We start from the raw sequence: 14,799 nt of genomic DNA, 5'->3' as shown, positions 1-14,799 counted from the left end.
CATCACACACTCCCGGGGTCAGACACAGAGTGAATCTCCCTCCACACCGTCCCATCACACACTACCAGGGTCAGACACAGAGTGAATCTCCCTCCACACCGTCCCATCACACACTCCCTCCACACCGTCCCATCACACACTCCCGGGGTCAGACTCAGAATCTCCCTCCACACCGTCCCATCACACACTCCCGGGGTCAGATTCAGAGTGAATCTCCCTCCACACCGTCCCATCACACACTCCCGGGGTCAGACTCAGAGTGAATCTCCCTCCACACCGTCCCATCACACACTCCCGGGGTCAGACACAGAGTGAATCTCCCTCCACACCGTCCCATCACACACTCCCGGGGTCAGACACAGAGTGAAACTCCCTCCACACCGTCCCATCACACACTCCCGGGGTCAGACTCAGAGTGAATCTCCCTCCACACCGTCCCATCACACACTCCCGGGGTCAGACACAGAGTGAATCTCCCTCCACACCGTCCCATCACACACTCCCGGGGTCAGACACAGAGTGAATCTCCCTCCACACCGTCCCATCACACACTCCCGGGGTCAGACTCAGAGTGAATCTCCCTCCACACCGTCCCATCACACACTCCCGGGGTCAGACACAGAGTGAATCTCCCTCCACACCGTCCCATCACACACTCCCGGGGTCAGACACAGAGTGAATCTCCCTCCACACCGTCCCATCACACACTCCCGGGGTCAGACACAGAGTGAATCTCCCTCCACACCGTCCCATCACACACTCCCGGGCTCAGACACAGAGTGAATCTCCCTCCACACCGTCCCATCACACACTCCCGGGGTCAGACACAGAGTGAATCTCCCTCCACACCGTCCCATCACACACTCCCGGGGTCAGACACAGAGTGAATCTCCCTCCACACCGTCCCATCACACACTCCCGGGGTCAGACACAGAGTGAATCTCCCTCCACACCGTCCCATCACTCACTCCCGGGGTCAGACACAGAGTGAATCTCCCTCCACACCGTCCCATCACACACTCCCGGGGTCAGACACAGAGTGAATCTCCCTCCACACCGTCCCATCACACACTCCCGGGGTCAGACACAGAGTGAAGCCCCCTCCACACCGTCCCATCACACTCTCCCGGGGTCAGACACGGAGTGAATCTCCCTCCTCACCGTCCCATCACACACTCCCAGGGTCAGACACAGAGTGAAGCCCCCTCCACACTGTCCCATCACACACTTCCTCCACACCGTCCCATCACACACTCCCGGGGTCAGACACAGAGTGAAGCCCCCTCCACACCGTCCCATCACACACTCCCGGGGTCAGACACAGAGTGAATCTCCCTCCACACCGTCCCATCACACACTCCCGGGGTCAGACACAGAGTGAATCTTCCTCCACACCGTCCCATCACACACTCCCGGAGTCAGACACAGAGTGAATCTCCCTCCGCCCCGTCCCATCACACACTCCCGGGGTCAGACAGAGTGAATCTCCCTCCACACTGTCCCATCACACACTCCCAGGGTCAGACACTGAGTGAATCTCTCTCCACACCGTCCCATCACACACTCCCAGGGTCAGACACAGAGTGAATCTCCCTCCGCACCGTCTCATCACACACTCCCGGGGTCAGACACAGAGTGAATCTCCCTCCACACCGTCCCATCACACACTCCCGGGGTCAGACTCAGAGTGAATCTCCCTCCACACCGTCCCATCACACACTCCCGGGGTCAGACACAGAGTGAATCTCCCTCCGCACCATCCCATCACACACTCCTGGTGTGAAGCTCGCTCCTCTGTCCTGTACTCGATCTAAGTCCTGCTCTGTCTGTGGTGTCAACCCTCTCCTGAAAAGTGCCTAGACATCCCTGTTTTCTAGTAGACTGCATTTCCTTTGCAGTGACGGCCAACGACTGACACTGGGGTGAGCCTGAGCCGTACCTGTAGCAGAGAAATGGCTGCTCAGATGGTGCCGCTGTGATGATCTGCTGCCTCAGGGAGTTGGGTTGAACAATGGCAGTGTACTTTCCGGTAGAATATTGTCAGGTGATGCACTTCGGCATCCCAATCCGGTCTGGGATGCACCCAGTGAACAGGAGATCACTGAGGCGTGTGTTAGAATGAAGGGACTGGGAACGCAGATTCCTTGACAACGGTCTCACGGGCAGATTGAGTTCTGGCATGTTGGCCTTCATATATGAAAGTACTGAGCGCAGGAGATGGGATGTTACGTTGAAGTTGCACGACAGGTTGGTGAGGCCTAATTCTGTAAGATGGGATGCAGTACCTGAAAGATGTCAATAAGGTTGGAAGAGAGCGGAGAAAGAAAGCTGGGAAGGGTTTTGCCGGGAGTTGAGGACCTGGATGACAGGGAAAGGTTAAACACATTTGGACTTTATTCCTTTGGGCGTGGGAGAATGAGGGGAGAGGTGATAGATTGTCCCTGCCCTGCCTTCCCACCCCTCTGGGAGGGACTGGATGCTGCCCTGTGTCGGGGGAGTGCCCAGCATTGAGCTGAGGCTCAATGTGACCTCCCCGGGCAACAGGTCCCACTATTGGAAACTGAAGCTTCTCTGTGCAAGCAGACCTTTACACTGAGGGTGGGTGAGGCTAGGTGATGGGTTAAATGTGAAAGGTAAAATTTTTAAGATTCAGACTTACACAGGGAGTGTAACATTCCTCTGTTCTACCGCACCGTTCCCTGTGTGAGTCTGAACCTGCTTTACATTCCCAAAGTGCGATCATGCTTGTCTGCATTAAATTCCATCTGCCATTTCCCCAGCTCATCCAGATCCTGCTACAGATATTGATAGCCTTCCTCACGCCCACTATGCCCCCAGTGTTGGTGTCTTCCACACACTGGCCGAGTCAGTTTACCTTGGTCTCACCCAGTACGGTAGAACAGAGGAATCTGGGAATACAGATCCATAACTCTTTGAAAGTGGTGCCACAGGTAGATAGGGTTGTAAAGCGAGCTTTTGGCAACTTGGCCTTCGTAACTATAAGTATTGACTGCAGGCGTTGAGATGCTATGCTGAGGTTCTACAAGATGTTGGTGAGGCCGAACCTGTCGTATTGTGTGCAGTTGGCTAGCACAGCGTGGAGGGGCCAAAGGGCCTGTACTGCGCTGAGTTGTAGAACAATGTTCTGTTCCGCAGCTTTCAATACTTAACAGGAATGCACGTTAGTTTGTTACCCGTGTGTGGTACATCTGCTGATTCTATCCTATACATTCATGTTATCGTGTCTTACATGCTTTACGCCCTGGTTCAGAGAGACGCTATTTCTATATTTCTCATTTCTATATGCATTATATATGTTATATACATGAATGTAGTTAAGTGACAATGAACTTGGCTTGACTGGGATAATTTATAATCCCTGTCCTGTTTATACTGGCTTCCCTTCGGACACCACCGTGAGCGAGTTTCTCTTCCGGCCTCTACCCTGTTGCATCAGCGTGAGTGGACTTTGCTCCACGCGGCCCCTGCCCCCTTTAGATCTCCCGCCACCCCAGCCCCAACCCTCCCCGACCGCGGCCCCACACCCCATCCGGCCGGCGGTGTTGGGGGGTGGGGGGGGGGACGGTCGCCAGCACCTGCTCCTGCTTGCTCCGGATCACCAGCAGCTTGGCGCCCTGCGTGATGCAGTCCTGCCGGCCGGACTCCCAGTCCTTCACTGCCCTGGAGAAGTAGTAGCAGCTGCCGTCGAAGTAGCTCCAGAGCCTGTGGCACAGCTGGTTGGTACAGTCTGGCACAAGGGGGTGGGGAGCGTGTGGTCAGTGTCATGTCTTCTCACTCCAAAACTTTACACTACCTCAAAGGAAGGCTCCGGAGTCGGTCTACCCGCTCGCTTTCAGTGAGGCGCGGTGATGTCATAACGTACGGCATTCACGTACTTTTACATATTGACAATAAATTCTTAATTAACAATATACTCACAAGATTACTCACATATTACTGGAATATTATCCACACAAATGGAGGGGGTGGGAGGAAGGTAAGGAGAGCATGTGGAATGTCACCCCAGCTGTCTGCGGCTTCAAGTGGGAAGCCGCGGGTCCGGAGTTTGATCCCGTGTGGAGTCCGTACGCATTCTGAAGATAAGGGATCTGGCAGCAGCCAGACATGCAGAGCAACACACACAAAGTGCAGGAGGAACTCAGCAGGTCAGGGGAAGGAACTGTCGACCACAAGGGCCGAGACCCTTCACCAGGGCTGGAGAGGAAGGGGGAAGGAAGCAGGAATAAGAAGCCGGGTGGGGAAGGATTCCAAGCTTGCAGGTGAGATCAGGTGGAGGAGGGCAGGATGAAGTGAGGAATCTGACAGGAGAGGAGAGGGCTGTGGACCCTGAGAGAAATGGGAGGAGGAGAGGCACCAGGGGTTAGGTGAGGGGAAGGGACAGGGGGTGAGAGGGGAGCTAGAATGAGAAATGGAAAAGGAGAGAAGGGGAAGGAGGGGAGGGGGATGGAAGTCGGAGAACTCAGTGGGGTAGGCTCTGGATTGGAGGCCAACCTGTGTTACTCCAACCTGAGATCATGGCAGTAGAGAAGGCCTCGGCCTACCAGCTCTGGGTCTGGGAGGAGGGGTGGGATCTCCCGCCCCTCCAGCCTCTATCTTTCTGCGTCTGGGGAGTCTTGTCCCCCCACTCGGTGAGTCCTGATGTAGAGGGGCTGGGGGGATGCCTCTCCCTGTGGGGATTGGGTTTGACGAAGGAGTGGCGGTCTACCCCGCTTTGAGGGGTCCGCGGAGTGGTTTGGGCGGGTACCGGGTCTCTCCCGCCCCAGCTGGTCTGGGGAGAGGTGGTCTCTTCCCCCTGGCCTGACTCGGGGAGGAGGGCTGGGTCTGGATCCAGGGAGAGGGGTTGGTCTGCTGAGAGCCAGTGTCTGTGGAGCTGTGTGTGTGGGGGAGGGGTCCTGGCGCCCCCCCCCCCCCCCCCCCCCCCCGTGTCCGCGTATTGTCTGAGCGAGGCGGCTCTGCCCACTTACTTGCCAGCCTGCAGAAGGCAGTGAGCCAGTGGGTGAACGTCTCCTGGTAATCTGAGCACCGGCTCAGGTGGTGCCTGTACGAATCCCACAGATTGCTGCTGTTCTGCTGAAGGGCGTTTCTCAGTGCCAGCAGGCCCGTTCCCTCGTGGTACAGCCTGGAGCCTGCCAAGACACAGAGAGAGAGAGAGAGAGAGAGGGGGAGGCCGGGGGCAGACACAGCGGGGAGGGACGGGCATGTGAGGGGCTCCAGGCTGGCACCGGGCACCCGCACGGCCCAGTGCCCCGTCTCGAGGGGCGGCAAGCCGCTGGCGCTGGCAGATGTGAGTGCAGAGGCAGTGGGGTGACCGGGACTGGGGGCGAGAGGAGGGGGAGATGATGGAACGATCGAAGGAGGGCCAGGGAGGGAGGGTGAAGCGATCAAGGGAGGGGTAGACTAGTGAGGGGGAGGTGAAACCAACGAGGGAAGAGGAAGCGATTGAGGGAGGGGGAGGTGCCATCTGCTGGGGGTGCAAGAGAGGTAGGAGGTGAGCAAGGTGGGAGGCAAATGAGGGGGCCCGAGCGAAGGGGAGGGGACCGAGGGGCTGAAGAGTGACCGGGGTGGAGGTGTGCAAGTGGGAGGAGGGGAGTTAGAGGGAGGGGCAAACAAGTGGGGGAGACGCGGGAGGGGAGGGAGATGCAGGGTGACGAGTGAGTGAGGGTGGGCCTGCGGTGGGATGCAGTGAGGGTTGCAACAAGGGAGGAGTGCAGCAAGTGGGGGAGATGAGGGCATTTGTGAAAGTGGGCAGAAGTGCAAGGAAAAGGTGAGTGGGGCAAGCTCGGGGGGGGGGGAAGGCCAGCGGGGGAGGAGGTGAACATGGGGGGGAGGTGCAAGGCAAGCAGGGTCCTAGTTGAGCGAGAGGGGGTGGTGGAGTGAACCCGCGGGGTTGCCGGGGGCAGATAAGCGAGGGGGTTAGGTGAGAGAGGAGCAGGCTGAGCAGGGAGGTGAGCGAGTGGGTGGGAGCGACAGAGAGGAAGGGAAGGGATTGACGCTGCTCGCGTGGGCCGAAGGGCCTGTTTTCCCATGGAGATCAGCACCGGGCCAGGATTCTGGTGCTGTGGGGCCCTCAGTAAGCCCCCGCCCCACCCCGCCATGTGCGGTGCCTCAGAGGGGATGCATCCGCCCTTTTGGAAACTATGTGCCCTCCCTTCCTCTGACCCTAACTCCACACCGGGAGGAGGTGTGAGGGAGTCACAGCCCACCTGCCTCCTCCCTCCCTCCCTCGGCAGCTGAAGACGTGCCTCCTCCTTGGAGATCTCCAGTTCTGACAGGAGGATGCCTCACCGCTGTTGGCCTGCCCCGCGCAGACACCCCGTGACCTCCACTTTGCTCTTTACGCATGATCCAATCAGAGCAGGAGAGACGGGAGCAGAATCAGCCATTCAGCCCATCGAGTCTGCTCCACCACCTGATCGTGGCCCACTTATTTTCCCTCTCCTACCTTCTCCCTGTGACCGTTGACGGCCTGGCTGATCAATAACCACTCAACCTCTGCTTTAGGTATACCCGGACCCAGTGTCTTTTCTCTTAGGCTCACCCAGCAGTCATATTACTAATGCACATCAGAAAAGACCTTTTAACATCCTGACTTCTTGTGCGAGGAAGAACATTTTACTTTGCTGGATATCTGGGAAGGCCCCTGGAGTTTTTGCTTGGCGTAAATTAATCATGGAATACACTCCTTCGGACTTTTTGACATGTATGATACAACCAAGAACAAATAGTTTTCACGAAACATGGCAACTTTTTCTGCAGTATGTCGATGTAAACCTGTCTGCTATACTAACAAGGGCTTCTGTATAAGATGTTGTGGTGATGTCTATATTTTGGTGGAAATGTTCGGATAGCTGATATCTGTGAGGGGAATAAATGTAAATGTGTCAGGAAATTGAAAGTTCTGTTATGCTGAGCAAAAGAAAATTTAAATTAAAACGAAGCACACCGAGTGACCTGGCCTCCACAGCCGTCTGTGGCAGCGAATTCTGCAGATTCACCATCCTCTGGCTGCAGGAGTCCCCCTCAGCTCCGTTCCAAAGGGACCTCCCGCTACTGTGAGGCTGTGGCCTCTGGTCCTGGAACCTTTACTCATTCAGCAATACAGAGCGGAGCAGGCTTTTGAGCCACACAGCCCCAGTAACCCTCAACAACCCCAATTAACCCCATCGTCATCATGGGACAATTTACAATGACCGATGAACCCACCCAGTACGTCTGTGGACAGTGGGAGGAGACCGGAGAACCCGGGCAAAACCCATGCATTCCATGGGGAGGACGGACAGAGACTCCTTACAGATGACGCTGGAATTGAACTCTGAACTCTGAACTGTAACAGGGTCACACTACACTACCATGTTAACCACTCCCCCATGGTCCCAACAGTCCTTGTCCTCATGCTACGGTACCTCCCTCCTGACGGCAGGGGGTCGAAGAGACTGCTGGACGGATGGGAGGGGTCACCGACGATGCTGGGCGGCTTGCAGACACCAACTCGTGGGTGGGGGAGAGGCCGCAATGACCCTCACAATCCTCGGTCGACACCTTGCGATTCCCGTCCCAGGAGGCGACCCAGCTGGTCGGGACAGTCCGGTAAATGCTGGTGGGAACGGGGATGGGGAGCCTGGTCGTCACAGTCTCCTCACGAGGTCTGCGCGCTGCTGCTGTGCCTTCCTGACCAACGAGGTGGCGCTGAGGGACCGGGTGAGATCGTCCGCCAACTCTCCCACCCCCCCCCCCCCCCGAGGTGCACTGTGCACCTTCCTAAATCCACCACCACCTCTCGTCCACATTGCCTCTCGAGCTGGTCAAAGCCAAAGTCAGATCAAATCAGAGTAGCAGGCGGCACCCAGGCCAGCTCCTCCAAATCCAACCCGGCTTCTCCTGCGGCCCGACTCGACCTCTCCGGGCCTTCCTCGCCTTCTCCGGATCGTTGGCCGACTCTCACGGCCATCCTGGCCAGCAACTCCGAACACTGAGCAGCTCACCGACGCGGTCGACCTGCTGTACAGGTGGTATTGAAGTCAAGAATATTCCTACTATGTATAAAAACACATTTAACAAAGAAAGGCGCACCTTTGGCTGGTCCCCAAGAGGCCACCTGCGTGTATACGTGTTGCTATCTTAACGGGAATAAACGAGGTCTAGTTTCCCCGCACTGCGTGCCTTCGAGTTGGTGTGAGGGCAGCGTGCAGTGAAACGGTGACTGTCCTGGATTTTGCGATCGTAAGACTCTGTTGGATGTTGATTGCCGTAGGGCTGCTGCCCTTGTTTGGTGGTGGGACAGCAGTGTTGCCTCAGTTGGAGGGAGGACTTTCATTGTAGCATGGTGACTGGGCTCAGTGGGGTGGCCTCTCACATCATTGCTGCCCTCCAGTGTTGGATTGGTGGAAGTACAGGCTGGTCTGGAGGGAACAAGTCGGTCCAAAACCTCGACTGTTCACTCTTTTCCACAGATGCTGCCCGACCTGCTGAGTTCCTCCGGCATTTTGTGTGTGTTGGATTTCCAGCATCTGCAGATTGTCTCGTGTTTGTGGTCAATTTGCGGGACTGGTCACTCAGGGTCTTGGCCCCAGAGGAATGCTGTCTCTTTCTGCTGTAAATAAGTATGGTTTGAATGACAATTAGACCTGATTTGGACAGCAGCGGGCTGAGCACACAGCCCTGGGGCGTGCTGGCGCTCAGCGTGATGGAGCTGGAGTTGCTTCTGCCAGACTGTGGTCTTCCTGTCAAGACAGCCCCTCCCTCCCATCCTCCGAAACTCCGGTCACTTCTGACTGGCTGCTTCGCCGTCTGCTATGGGGGTGGGGGGGGGATCGAAGTATGTTGCAGAAAGCTGTAATATTAGTCAGCTCCTTCAGGGCTACTAGTCTCCGTAGTATCCAGGACATCTTCAAGGAGCGGTGTCTGAGAAAGGCAGCGTCCATTATTAAGGACCCCCAGCACCCAGGGAATGCCCTTTTCTCACTGTTACCATTGGGTAGGAGGTACGGAAGCCTGAAGGCACACACTCAGCGATTCATGAACAGCTTCTTCCCCTCTGTCATCCGATTCCTGAATGGACGTTGAACCCTTGGATGACACTACTTTATTTTTAATTTTTGCTTTTGCTTCACTTATTGTAATCAATTCCTTAACATGCATTAACTTACTGTATTCAACTTTCTTCCCCTGTATTTATCCTGTGTTGCATCGAACTGCTGATGCAAAGTTAACAAGTTCCATGATATAAACCTGATTCGGATTCTCAGTACAGATCGAGAGTCATTAAACACTCCAGGTGGGTTAACCCTTTCACTCCCAGGATCATCCTCGTCAGCCTCCTCTGGACCCTCTCCAGGTTGACCCCCTCCTCGCTGCACTAAGAGAAGGGGGCCCAGGGCTACTCACAATACTCTAAGTGCAGTCTGAACAATGCCTTAAAAAGCCCCAGCTTTGTCTAATCCTTGCTTTTATATTCTAATCCTCTTGAAAACAATGCTAACGTCGGATTTGCCTTCCTTACCACCGACTCAACCTGGAAGTTAACCTTCAGGAAGTCCTGCATGAGGACGCACAAGTCCCCTTGCACCTCCGAATTTCTGACATTCTTCCCCATCAGAAAATAGTCTATCCCTGCTATTGAAGTGCATGACCCTACACTTCCCTACACTATATTCCATCCGCAACTTCTCCTAATCAGTCCAAGTCCTCCTTCAGGCACACTGCTTCCTCAGAACAACCCGCCACTCCACCTACTTTTGAATCATCTGCAAAATTGATCACAAAGCCATCAATTCCGCCATCAAAGTCATTGACATATAACGTAAAAAGAAGCAATCTCAACACCGACCTCAGTTGAACACCGCTAGTCACCGGTAGCCGATCAGAAAAGGCTCCCCCCTTATTCCCACACTTTGCCTCCTGCCAAAGAGCCGATCTTCCATCCATGCTGGTATCATTCCTGTAATACCGCGGGCTCGGATCTAGTGAAGCTTCCTGCCTGGTGGTGCGGCACCTTGCCAGAAGATGTTGGAGCGACTCAGCGGGTCAGGCAGCATCTACAGAGGGAAAGGAACCTCCAGGCCAGGACCCTTCATCAGAACTGAGAAGGAAGGGGATGGGGGCCGAGGCCAGAGTGAGAAAGATTCCCCTCCTGCCATGGTCTACTGTCTTTGAATAGATTCTTAACTGTCTTCAATTAGATTCCTCACTCTCTTTGACTAGATTCCTCACTGTCTTTGAATAGATTCCGCAGTCTATGAATAGATTCTTCACTGTCTTTGATTGGAATCCTCTTCTTCATCTCTTCTCCTTCCCTGCTTCCCACATCAGCTCCTCTCCAGCCCACCCACCTTCCCCCTCACCTGCCACCTTGTGCTCCTCCCCTCCCATTCTTATTTCTGTCTTTCCAGCCCTGATGAAGGGGCTTGACCCGAATCGTTGGCTGTTTATTTCCGCCATAAATGCTGCCTTAGCTGCTGAGTTCCTCCAGTTTCTGTGTGTAGCCCCCTGCTTCTATTCACAGCCAGCTCACCGATCCTCAGCTAACGGCGGTATATCGCCCGCCATTCCAGCATGCTACCGTAGAAGGTGGACACATAGACACACACACAGAGCTTACCCTCAATGTGCAATGCCAGGGCTATAACAGCAAGGGCCATGCAGAGGCCAAGGAAGGCCAGGGCCACCTTCTTCCAGTTTGATCCCAAGAGCTTCAGACAAGCTGGTTCTGTGAAACACGGGAGAAACACAGAATTGAGTGGGATGCTCCCTCTTCCTCGGTATTGGAATTGGTTTATTATTGTTGACGTGTACCGAGATACAGTGACAATCTTGTCTTGTATATCGTTCACACAGATCACATCATTACACAGTGTACTGAGGTAGAACAAGGTCAAACAATAACAGAATTGGAATTGGTTTATTACTGTTGACGTGTACCGAGATACAGTGACAATCTTGTCTTGTATATCGTTCACACAGATCACATCATTACACAGTGTATTGAGGTGGAACAAGGTCAAACAATAACAGAATTGGAATTGGTTTATTATTGTTGACGTGTACCGAGATACAGTGACAATCTTGTCTTGTATATCGTTCACACAGATCACATCATTACACAGTGTACTGAGGTAGAACAAGGTCAAACAATAACAGAATTGGAATTGGTTTATTATTGATGACTTGTACCGAGATACAGTGACAATCTTGTCTTGTATATCGTTCACACAGATCACATCATTACACAGTGTATTGAGGCAGAACAAGGTCAAACAATAACAGAATTGGAATTGGTTTATTATTGTTGACGTGTACCAAGATACAGTGACAATCTTGTCTTGTATATCGTTCACACAGATCACATCATTACACAGTGTATTGAGGCAGAACAAGGTCAAACAATAACAGAATTGGAATTGGTTTATTATTGATGACGTGTACTGAGATACAGTGACAATCTTGTCTTGTATATCGTTCACACAGATCACATCATTACACAGTGTATTGAGGCGGAACAAGGTCAAACAATAACAGAATTGGAATTGGTTTATTATTGTTGACGTGTACCGAGATACAGTGACAATCTTGTCTTGTATATCGCTCACACAGATCACATCATTACACAGTGTATTGAGGTAGAACAAGGTCAAACAATAACAGAATTGGAATTGGTTTATTATTGTTGACGTGTACCGAGATACAGTGACAATCTTGTCTTGTATATCGTTCACACAGATCACATCTTTACTCAGTGTATTGAGGCAGAACAAGGTCAAACAATAACAGAATTGGAATTGGTTTATTATTGTTGACGTGTACCGAGATACAGTGACAATCTTGTCTTGTATATCGTTCACACAGATCACATCATTACACAGTGTACTGAGGTAGAACAAGGTCAAACAATAACAGAATTGGAATTGGTTTATTATTGATGACGTGTACCGAGATACAGTGACAATCTTGTCTTGTATATCGTTCACACAGATCACATCATTACACAGTGTATTGAGGCAGAACAAGGTCAAACAATAACAGAATTGGAATTGGTTTATTATTGTTGACGTGTACCGAGATACAGTGACAATCTTGTCTTGTATATCGTTCACACAGATCACATCATTACACAGTGTACTGAGGTAGAACAAGGTCAAACAATAACAGAATTGGAATTGGTTTATTATTGTTGACGTGTACCGAGATACAGTGACAATCTTGTCTTGTATATCGTTCACACAGATCACATCATTACACAGTGTATTGAGGTAGAACAAGGTCAAACAATAACAGAATTGGAATTGGTTTATTATTGTTGACGTGTACCGAGATACAGTGACAATCTTGTCTTGTATATCGTTCACACAGATCACATCATTACACAGTGTATTGAGGTGGAACAAGGTCAAACAATAACAGAATTGGAATTGGTTTATTATTGTTGACGTGTACCGAGATACAGTGACAATCTTGTCTTGTATATTGTTCACACAGATCATATCATTACACAGTGTATTGAGGTAGAACCAGGTCAAACAATAACAGAATTGGAATTGGTTTATTATTGTTGACGTGTACCGAGATACAGTGACAATCTTGTCTTGTATATCGTTCACACAGATCATATCATTACACAGTGTACTGAGGCAGAACAAGGTCAAACAATAACAGAATTGGAATTGGTTTATTATTGTTGACGTGTACCGAGATACAGTGACAATCTTGTCTTGTATATCGTTCACACAGATCATATCATTACACAGTGTATTGAGGCAGAGCAAGGTCAAACAATTACAGAATAGGCATTCAATGGCAACACGAGTGAATCTGCAGATGCTGGAAATAAATAAAAACACAAAATGCTGGCAGATCTCAGCAGGCCAGACAGCATCTATGGGAGGAGGTAGTGACGACGTTTCGGGCCGAAACCCTTCATCAGGAGTGAAGTAACATGGGATGGTGGAAAGGGGATAAGAAGTGGGGGGAGGGATGAAGTAGAGAGCTGGGAAGTGATAGGCTGAAGGGAAATGGGCTGGGGGAAGGTGGAGAATTATGGGAAATAAAAGAGAAAGAAAGGTAGGGCTGGGGGGAGATTTTAGTGAGGGGGGAAAAGAGAGAGAACGAGAAACAGACTAAAGCTATAGGGCAGGGGTATCAACGGAGGTCTGTGAGTTGAATGTTCATGCCGGCAGGTAGGAGGCTACCTGGGCGGGAGATAAGGTATTCCTCCATCGACCTGCGTGTGGCCTCATCTTGACGGTAGAGGAGGCCATGGACAGACATGTCGGAGTGGGAGTGGTCTGTGGAATTGAAGTGTGTGGCCACAGGGAGATCCCGCCACTGCTGGAGGACCGAGCGCCGGTGTTCGGCGAAACGGTCTCCCAGTCTGCGGTGGATCTCCCCAATGTATAAATGGCCACATCGGGAGCACCGGATACAGTATATCACCCCAGCTGACTCGCAGGTGAAGTGGTGCCTCACCTGAAAGGACTGGGATGGTGGTGAGGGAAGAAGTGTGGGGGCAGGTGTAGCACTTCTCCGTTTGCAGGGATGAGTGCCCGGAGGGAGGTCGGTGGGGAGGGATGGGGGGGATGAATGGACAAGGGAGTCACGTAGGGAGCGATCCCTGCGGAAAGCCGAGAGTGGGGGGGAGGGGAAGATGTGGCTGGTGGTGGGATCCCGTAGGAGGTGGCGGAAGTTACGGAGGATTATACGTTGGATCTGTAGGCTGGTAGGGTGATAGGTGAGGACCAGGGGGACTCTATCCCCGGTGGGCTGGCGGGGGGATGGGGTGAGGGCAGAGGTGCGTGAAATACGGGAGATGTGATGGAGGGCAGAGTTGATAGTGGACGAAGTGAAGCCCCTTTCTTTAAAAAAGGAAGACATCTCCTTTGTCCTGGAATGAAAGGCCTCATCCTGAGAGCAGATGCGGCGGAGGCGGAGGAATTGAGAGAAAGGGATAGCATTTTTGCAGGAGACAGGGTGGGGGGAGGAATAGTCGAGGTAGCTGTGAGAGTCTGTAGGTTTGTAGTAGACATCGGTGGATAGGCTGTCTCCAGAGATAGAAACAGAAAGATCTAGAAAGGGGAGGGAGGTGTCGGAGATAGACCAGGTGAATTTGAGGGCAGGGTGAAAGTTGGAGGCGAAGTTAATGAAGTCGACGAGCTCAGCATGCGTGCAGGAAGCAGCACTGATGCAGTCATCGATATAATGCAAGAAAAGAGAAGGACAGATACCGGTGTAGGCTTGGAACATAGATTGCTCCACATGGCCGACAAAAAGGCAGGCGTAGCTAGGACCCATGTGGGTGCCCATGGCTACACCTTTAGTTTGGAGGAAGTGGGAGGATCCAAAGGAGAAATTGTTAAGGGTGAGGACTAATTCCGCGAGGCGGAGAAGACTGGTGGTAGAAGGTGACTGGCTGGGTCTGGAATCCAGGAAGAAACGGAGAGCTTTGAGCCCTTCCTGGTGGGGGATAGAGGTATATAGGGACTGGACGTCCATGGTGAAAATGAGGCGGTGGGGGCCAGGGAACTTGAAATCTTTGAAGAGATGTAAAGCATGGGAAGTATCACGGACATAGGTGGGAAGGGATTGAACAAGGGGAGATAAAACAGAGTCGAGATGGGCAGAAATGAGTTCAGTGGGGCAGGGGCAAGCAGAGACAGCCTTGACAGGCAGGTTTGTGAATCTTAGGTAGGAGGTAGAAACGGGAAGTGCGGGGTGTGGGAACTATAAGTTTGGTGGCCGTGGATGGGAGATCTCCCGAGGTGATGAGATCGGAAATGGTTTGGGAGACAA

The 14,799-nt window shown here is 52.5% G+C and overlaps 1 protein-coding gene across 1 annotated transcript in view; it reads right to left on the bottom strand.

The window, feature by feature from the left end:
• Positions 1 to 14,799, bottom strand: part of LOC140724371 (uncharacterized) — a 167,817-nt gene that overhangs the window by 139,216 nt on the left and 13,802 nt on the right. Inside the window, exons 3-5 of the mRNA XM_073038815.1 lie at positions 10,619 to 10,726; positions 4,986 to 5,147; positions 3,597 to 3,748 (exon numbers count right to left, since the gene is read on the bottom strand). Coding sequence (XP_072894916.1) covers positions 3,597 to 3,748; positions 4,986 to 5,147; positions 10,619 to 10,726 — 422 coding nt within the window. The remainder of the gene's footprint in view (positions 1 to 3,596; positions 3,749 to 4,985; positions 5,148 to 10,618; positions 10,727 to 14,799) is intronic.

The sequence above is a fragment of the Hemitrygon akajei genome, unplaced genomic scaffold, assembly GCF_048418815.1.
Source record: "Hemitrygon akajei unplaced genomic scaffold, sHemAka1.3 Scf000198, whole genome shotgun sequence".
In the NCBI taxonomy this organism is placed as follows: Eukaryota; Metazoa; Chordata; class Chondrichthyes; order Myliobatiformes; family Dasyatidae; genus Hemitrygon; species Hemitrygon akajei.
The sequence above is the reverse complement of the archived record's forward strand: the minus strand, read 5'-3'. Positions and strand labels throughout refer to the sequence as shown.